The 8,685-nt window shown below is 35.8% G+C and overlaps 1 protein-coding gene across 3 annotated transcripts; it reads left to right on the forward strand.

The window, feature by feature from the left end:
* Positions 1–3,432: 3,432 nt before the first annotated feature.
* Positions 3,433–8,612, forward strand: LOC110627900 (BTB/POZ domain-containing protein DOT3). Of its 3 annotated transcripts, none has more exons than XM_043948928.1 (6): positions 3,433–3,727; positions 3,945–4,014; positions 5,063–5,961; positions 6,100–6,367; positions 6,454–6,582; positions 8,138–8,612. In XM_043948928.1, the coding sequence occupies exons 1-6, from the start codon at positions 3,588–3,590 to the stop codon at positions 8,177–8,179; spliced, it is 1,548 nt and encodes a 515-aa protein (XP_043804863.1). In that variant the 5' UTR covers positions 3,433–3,587; the 3' UTR covers positions 8,180–8,612. The 3 variants fall into 3 exon arrangements, with proteins under 3 accessions (XP_043804863.1, XP_021629975.1, XP_021629976.1); XM_021774283.2 differs by having other exon boundaries at positions 8,158–8,612; XM_021774284.2 differs by having other exon boundaries at positions 3,584–3,840; positions 8,158–8,612.
* Positions 8,613–8,685: the final 73 nt, after the last annotated feature.

Genomic DNA, 8,685 nt, shown 5'->3' on the forward strand with positions numbered 1-8,685 from the left:
GCCAAGCTTGGTTTACATCTAATCATCATTAAACATTAGTTAAAACGGATCATGTACAAAAAGGATTACAACAGACCATAGGGCCAAGCACAATACTAATACTCAAATCTTTACATTACATTACACTTTATATCATTTTACAGTTCATGTCCACACTAAACTATTACATATACAACATCTTTACCCTTGCCCATCTCCTGATTCGACTTTGACCTACAAGCCTGGGGTTAGGGGAGAGGGGTGAGTTACAAAGCCCAGTAAGCAGAATATAAAACAATTTAATAATCATATGCTCTCATGTAATGCATCACAACACAAGTAAATCACATCACGGATAGACTGACCCAAAATTCCATCTACTCTGTGTCCGGCCCTCGATGGAGCTCCTCAGGACTTCTGTTACATACAATAAGCTCTGTGTCCGGCCCTCGGTGGGGCTCCTCAAGACTTCTGTTACATACAATGAAAATCTAGAGGGCTAGTGAGTCGTCCTGTTGTCCATCCACATCCACAATAAATAATGCAATGCGTCATATTCGTGAATTCTAATGCAATCAACCTATTATATACCATGATGCATGAACATGCTTAAAACATTTGATTTCTTGAAGTAAAAGATTAGTTAGTTCTACTCACCTCTAGCTGACTCTGAATTGACTCTGAAGCAGCTGTTTCACTGCTGGGCTCCTTGGTTCCTCGGGTCCGATCTTATACAAGTGGACTCGAATGAGGTGCCAAACAACTCTAACATAACTCTAAACATCTCCCCAAAAACCCCCTTAAACATCACTAAAACATGCATACAAAACACCCAAGAAAGGGCTGGATAGGGGACTTTCGGCGGCACCTTCGGTGGCCGAACCCCCCTCCAAATCCGAAAGTCATGCACCTTCGACGGCCGAAAGTCCCTTCCAGATCCGAAACTCGTGCACTTTCGGCGGCAGGTTCGGCGGCCGAAACTTCCCTCCAGAGCCGAAAGTCTAACTTTCAGGGGCGAGCTTAGGCGGCCAAAACATGCCTCCACAGGCAGGTTCGGCAGCCGAACATGCCTTCGGCTGCCGAACCTGAGTTCTTCCAAAATGGCAGAACTCAGCCTCTCATGCACATTTATGCCTCCCAAAACCTTCCAAACATGCATTTAGTTATTCTACAACATGCATATACACATTCTCAAGCATATAGGGGCATAAAACTAGCCTAAACCCCAACAAACAACAACATAGCATCACATTTCATACATTTCTCCTCCAATCTACATAAACCCTAACAATTTTACAACTAGCTTAAACATGCATCTCTACCCCATAACCCTTCATAAAACTTGCTTAAAATATCAAAGAAGGTGAGGATCGACGCTTACCTCTTGAAGATCGAGAGAAAGCGTGACCCAACTTGGAGATTTGGGGAAAACGAGTTCCGGAGGTCTCCAAGCTTCACAACTTCGATCTTAGCTCAAAAATCTTCAAAACCAAGTTAAAACTTATTAAAAACTTGAAGGGATTAAAGGAAAACATTAAAACTAATCATGGAAGGGCATGGACTCACCCTTGCCCGAAAATGGAGGAGAAAACTCGCCCATTTTCGGACATGGGGCCTTTTATAGGTGGCTGGCCAGACCACCTTCGGGGACCACAGGTGACTCCAAAACTCTACCATGTTCGGTGGCCAAACCTGGATTTCCTTCCTTGGTACTTTTCTTTCAAAACTCAATTTTTTTTGTTCATTAAAACCATAAAACATGTAAAAACATTTTAGAAAAACATATATTTTTACCCTTCTAGAGAGTCCCGACACCCAAGATTCCGCCGGACGGTAGGAATTCCGATGCCGGAGTCTAGCCGGGTATTACATGTAACATTGTAACAGAGAGGCGGTTAGACATTACTAGCAGATAAAAGAGAAAGGGATAAAGGGGAGAAACGTTTTCCTCTCCATCTAAACTTACACGACCAATATAAACTCTATTTTCTAGATATCAAAATATTATCATCCATCTTAAAATAAAAATTTTTATAAATAATAATAATAATAAAAGAAATTTAAAAAACTGTAATCAAGGATAATTGTAAAAACCCATTTATACATGTACAATTCAACAATAACTCAAATCTCCATCTCCATTTATGATCAAGATTAGGATAGCATTTTTTTTTCTTTCGAGTCCTCAACTTTCATCCTCAATTAATTAAAATATTTTTAATAAATTTCAAAACTTCACATCTAATTATGAATTAAATACGAACATTCATAAACTAGAAAATTAATCGGACGAATCAATCCACCAATAAGAAACGATTATGTATTAAAACTTATCAAATCAAGAACGAGTTGTCAATTTGCTTATTCTTACTATATTTAGATTTTGTAAATTTTTTATTGAGTCAAATTAAGCCAAATCATAATATGAAACAAATAGCGCTCATCTTTTTATATATCAGACACGAGGAATAAATTTTTACTAAAATATTATAAAAAGAAAATTCCATCAGCGTTTCTTCAACTTTAAAGTGTAAGAAAATAAATAACCTCCCAAGTTTGAGATTCTTTAAGTTTGAGATTCTTTATTTATTTGATATGTAATTTTTAATTTTATAATAAAAAATTACTATTTAATCTCTATAATATATTAAAATTTACTAATTAATCTCTTTATTTTAAAATATAAATTAAAACATTCTCAATATTTTAAAAAATCTATTAATTAATTTTTTCATTAATTTTAACCATTTTTATAGTTTTAAAAAATTTATTAGCTAGTCTCTCAAATTTTTAAGAAGTCCATAAATTAATTTTTTTTAAATATAAAAAATATTTTAAAATATTTTTTAAAATAAAACTAATTAGTGAATTTTATCAGATAAAATAATTAATTTTTCATTTTAATAACGAAAAAATGGCAATTGTTACTTCCCATTATGTATCTATCAATTGTTATCCTACCATTATACTTCCATTGAATTTATAAAAAGGAAATCCATCACATATTTTCTTTTAGGAGATGAAATTTTCTTCCACGCAACACAGAAGTCCTTCAGCCCTGCTCAATTTTAACAGATTGAGAGCAGAAACAAAGTGGGATATCAGTTAGATACAAAGTATGGCAGAGAAGCAGCTGAAGTAAAGAATTGCCCAATAAAGAAAGCTTGTGGTTCACAAACTTGAACATAAACCCAGGAATACATACCCTTTTTGCTCCACTAGTAGTTCTACACTGTTTATGGGGCATGCAAATGTGACATACATGACACACACTAAATGCTAGAAAGTAACCTTCAGGTTTGAGATTAGAACCACACAATGATCTATTGGTTCATTGCTCAAATACGTGGTTGAAAATTGATAGATCAGGGCCAACATTCTCTTTTCTATCAATCTGAGTGATCCCTATCAAATATATATAAGCACTTATATCACTCAAAATACTAAGCTCATCAGCTCACCAGCTCACGTAACGCTAGCAGTCCCATTCCAGCCACATACTTGTTTCTCACATTTATTACTTAGTCCCTACTACTCTCATTTCATGCTCCCTTCATCATCTAATAAGGAATTTTATCACTTTGTTTTTCAGCAGCTACAGAGTCGCCATGAAGACATCTCTTCCAGTAACTCGACCGCAGAGCTCAGAGAGCGATTCCGACATGGATCAACTTTACGATCGAAGCATCATAGTTCCCACCAAAGTCATTGCTTTAGCAGAAAGCTTTGAGAAAAAGGAACACTCCTGGTACAGATTGAATTAACTAACCATGATTCAGGCCTTCTCAACCCAGTGATTAGAATTTGATTGAAAGACAGCTATAAGAATTGTGTTTGTTTCTAGAGAATGCCTAAGCTAAAGTTAAAATATCTCAGCACACATCTCATCACTTCTTTCATTCAGTATTTTATACAAACATTCGCTTATGTTTCTTTGTTTTCTCTATGCTTATGGAATCATGCAGGTATGTTACTTCCCAAATTCCAACAGATCTATCAATCCAAGTTCAAGACATCACTTTTACTGTCCACAAGGTAACTTGCAAACACAAGTTAAACAAAACAAAGTCACTTCTCCATTGCACTATTCTTGATTGTAGTCATTCCAGACAATCCCATTGTAAAACTAAAATCCTTTCCTCTAGGACAAAAAAGGCAAAAAATTAAAAGAGTCGGCCTTTCCAGACCTGATTATTCATCAGGCCAGATCAAGTAGAGTTGGAAACTGAGCTGATAATTTGAGTCTTTTGACAAGTTGATCCGTTTGAGCTAAAAAAAGACCTAGTAGACTCCACTAACATCTGTGCCACCAAGCCTTCAGCGACTGCCTTATACACACCATGAAAAAAGGGGGAATCCCAATTTCAACCATTTGACTGTCTCCTTAAAAGATCTTCAAATTCTCTTTTGTTCTGAATAACTACAAGGAAAAGCTGCATCACTCTCTGTATATTGTATAGAATCTTAAATTTCATTGTCACTCTTAACAAATATTTTTCTAGTGTTGTCAGTATCTTGGTAGTCTTCATATGCATGAAGGAATAGCTTCTTCTATATAGACGACATGAGAGAGTTGCCTAGTGAACTGCTGAAACTACAAAGTATTTTTGCTTGAGCACTTTTGGAGCTCATCTTAGAAGATTCCCCAACTCCCATATGGAAATTGAATTGTGCACCTACAGTAGCTTAATTCATGGAAACAAAAGGAAGGAAATATAATGTTTATTCCACATGCATATCCAAAATTGAATATACATCATAAAATATAAATCAGTCATAACACAAATTAACAAAAGTACACTTCATCATTGAATTTGTTTTCCTTATCTATGCATATCTTCTTATTCGTGATTTGTCTCTTTTACCTCTATCAATCAAAGTACAAATGTCACATAAAAATAAACAGGAAAATTGATTCTAAATATATGAAGCTAAAGATTCTTAATCGGCAGCCATTGAATCATCAATACACACCAACAAACCTACCTTCTTTGTTTTAGACTCGGAATACAGCCATATTAAGTGATATTTTTGAACAGTAAACTTTCATTGGTTTCTCATCCATTCATTTCTCCTGAAACAGTATCCCTTGGTATCAAAATGTGGCTACATAGGCCATCTAGAACTTCAGCCTTCCATTTCAAATTTTGGGTACGAACTTAAGCTAGAAAACTTCCCAGGTGGACCAGAAACATTCGAAGTCATTCTAAAGTTCTGTTATGGCCTCCCACTAGACTTAAACCCCCACAACATAGCAGCAATAAGATGTGCATCAGAATTCCTAGAGATGAGTGAAGAACTTGAAGATGGAAACCTCATCTCAAAGACCGAAGCTTTCCTCACATTTGTTGTCCTTTCCTCATGGAAAGATACCATCACTGTTCTTAAATCTTGCGAAGCTTTATCTCCATGGGCAGAAAATCTACAAATTGTTAGAAGATGTTGCGACTCAATTGCATGGAAGGCTTCTAGAGACAATTCAACAATAGCAGATGTAGTTAATGAAGAAGGATGGTGGCTTGATGATGTAGCCGGTCTTAGGATTGATCACTTCATGAGGATTATAACTGCAATAAGAGCGAAGGGAACAAAACCAGAAATCATTGGTAAATGCATAATGTGCTATGCGACAAGATGGTTGCCGGGCATGGATGTGGAGGTAGAAGGACTAAGAGGTTATGGGTATGGAAAAAATGAATTGCAGTTCAGCATCTTGAGCGGGAAGAATGAAGATGAGTGCGTTGGACACAACAAGGAGCAAAAGACCATTATTGAAAGCCTAGTAAGCCTGCTTCCTCCTCAACCAGAAGCTGTCCCATGTAAGTTCTTGTTGAAGATGTTAAAGATGGCCATAGTGTATTCAGCATCATCAGCTTTAATTGCAGAGCTAGAAAAGAGAGTGGGGCTGACATTGGAGAATGCCAGCGTGAATGATCTTTTGATTCCTAATTATAAAACTGAAGATCAAGTGAAAATGAATAAGTGAGAATTCTACCTTCTCTTTTTCCTTAAGGGTTGTTTGCCTACAGCACTATGCATAAAAATTAAAACATGAAATAAGTAAAATGAACTTCTCTAGATCTTTTTACACTTATTTATTGTCATCAACTTATACAACAGACAACAAGAACAACGCACAATGCACGACATAGATGTGGTACAACGAATTGTTGAATACTTTTTGATGCATGAACAAGAGCAGCAGCACCAACTACAACCAATATCAGGCAAATCAAATGTCAGTAAGCTCATGGATAGTTACCTAGCTGAGATTGCAAGGGACCCAAATCTTTCAATCACCAAATTTCAAGTTTTAGCAGAAGCACTACCAGAAAATGCAAGAACATGTGATGACGGTCTTTATAGAGCTATTGATACCTACCTGAAGGTTTGTCTTTATTTCTCTACGTGTCTCAAAATCAAACTTTTGATAAAGCAAACTTACAAAGCCTAAAAATTTGATATCCTTTCCAGACACATCCTTCACTCTCCGAGCATGACCGGAAAAAGATATGCAAAGTTATGAACTGCGAGAAATTATCACTCGATGCGTGCATGCATGCTGCACAAAATGACAGGTTGCCTCTAAGAACTGTGATTCAGGTAAATTTATAACAATTCTAGACCATGAATTCCATCATACAGATAAGCTTGTTATGAAATTTGCACTCTATTTATAATAATTTACTTTCAACCAGCTGTAAATTAAGGCATAAAGGACCCAAATGGGTATTAAGGGGCATCAAACAGGAGTTTAGACTATAACTTATATTACAAGAAAAAACAAGTCAAACTTGGATTGCTAATGTTAAGAAGAAATCACAGCAATATCAACAAATTAGTCAGAACTACAGAGGCTAAGCCAACAAAACCCATAGCCTTCCACAAGACCATACACAAGCTCTTAAAATTTTCTAGATACAACCAACATGAGATTTGTGATATCGGGTTTATTGGATTACACATTTTTTATCAACTCTGTAAATGGCATGTTTGCACTCCTCCTTACCTCTAACTTTTGCTTGTAGCATATAATTTTCTCTCCATCTTCACTCACAGCCAAAACAATTAGTTGTCACTACCTCAAGTCCTTTTACAGTTTCTGTAAATACACAAATCTATTTTGTGACATCTGTCTGATAGATTTGGAAAGAGCCCATAGACCAAACCAAAACAAAAGAGTAGGATTTGCAGTAGTCCTCGACCTTCAAAGATAACTAGTTTAATACACAACACAATAATCCGATGCCAAAACTATTAACTTTGGATAACAATGTCTATTACTGAAATCTATGTATCAATTCGGGGAAGCATTTGGTCAGTGTGTTCTTATTCACTTTGAAATCTAGCAATGTTGAATAAACCAGAATTTCTTAAGATGAAAATTTTGAACAGGACCTACTGTGGACCAAATCAAACAAAAAAACAGAAGTAATTCTGCCCGGTTTGGATTTTATTTAAAGCACATTTTTACATACAATATCTATGTAAAAAGTCAATATAATCCAGTGCATTTGGCTCATTTTTTTTCTTTTTACTATGATAAGGATACCAAATTAATAAAGCCTTGAACACTAAAACTGAACTGAATAACAAAACAAATGAACAAAAGAACCCAAATAGCAACAGTCTGGTTTTCAGTTTAAAACAAATAATGCCCACCCCTTTGTATCATCCAAAAGATAGCCATTTGTTACTTCCCAGTTTCCTTCCGACCTTTTACTGACCCTGGCCACCTACATGTACAAATTTGAGCCTAGCATCTTAAAAATGCTCCTTTCTCAAATTCTTTTTAAATATTTTCCATTTAAGACCATGTCAATTATTGTACAAAAACTGACAATATGTCAATAAACAGATATAGCAGTAACAATTTCCTTCATTGATTACAGCCAGCACTCTCACAGTACAAAGTTGAAGATATTGAGCAATAAGCTATATCTAAAACCTAAAACTAAAGACAGTTCCTAATAAAATTATGGAAGCATCAAAGTGCCTTACAAGTAGAAATATTCACAACAACTAATTAGAATGCATCCCTAAGCATCTCACTCAAAAAGTAAAAGGATATCAGCCCAAAAAAACACTTACTGAACAACCCCAATAAATGCAGCAATCACAAGTAGGAAGTTCAACAAATTAACATTTGTTATCTTAGCAAGAGAAATGGACATGCAGGTATTGTTCTCAGAGCAAGTAAAAATGAGGGCAGCAATGAGAGGAAAAGAGCCAGCAGTAAGTGGCAATAACTCAGAGCATGAGGTGACTCAACCATCAACAAAAACAGAGATCATGACCCTGAAATCAGAACTTGAGAATGTAAAGGAAAAGATGGCAGAACTGCAGAAAGACTACTCTGAGCTGCAACATGAATATGCAAAGCTAAATAGCAAGCATAGAAATTTATCAGGGTGGATTCTCAGTTGGAAAAAGATCAGGAAATCAGCTCTCTTCAATAGAAAAGTAGAAGGGGATGGCACCAGTGAAGAACAGCAGAGAAGTAATCCACTAACCCACAAAGACAACCCTAGAAGAAGACAATCTGTATCATAGTTTTGTAACAGTTAAAAGAAAAGAGAAATATAAATATTGCAATATCCTCCTTATTAGAAGTTCAGATGAAATTCTCATTTTATGGAAGGTGTCGATGTACAACCAATAGAACCAATAGGAACAAAGGGATGAGAAATACATTCCCAAAGAATA

This window comes from Manihot esculenta, chromosome 12, assembly GCF_001659605.2.
Source record: "Manihot esculenta cultivar AM560-2 chromosome 12, M.esculenta_v8, whole genome shotgun sequence".
In the NCBI taxonomy this organism is placed as follows: domain Eukaryota; kingdom Viridiplantae; phylum Streptophyta; class Magnoliopsida; order Malpighiales; family Euphorbiaceae; genus Manihot; species Manihot esculenta.

What these genes read in the sequence shown, in the direction of transcription:
- LOC110627900 (XM_021774283.2), top strand. Translation starts at nt 3,588, where the DNA reads ATGAAGACATCTCTTCCAGTAACTCGACCGCAGAGCTCAGAGAGCGAT. An exon ending in TCACTTTTACTGTCCACAAG is followed by an intron (nt 4,015 to 5,062) that starts GTAACTTGCAAA and finishes CTCCTGAAACAG; the next exon opens with TATCCCTTGGTATCAAAATG. An exon ending in CTATTGATACCTACCTGAAG is followed by an intron (nt 6,368 to 6,453) that starts GTTTGTCTTTAT and finishes TATCCTTTCCAG; the next exon opens with ACACATCCTTCACTCTCCGA.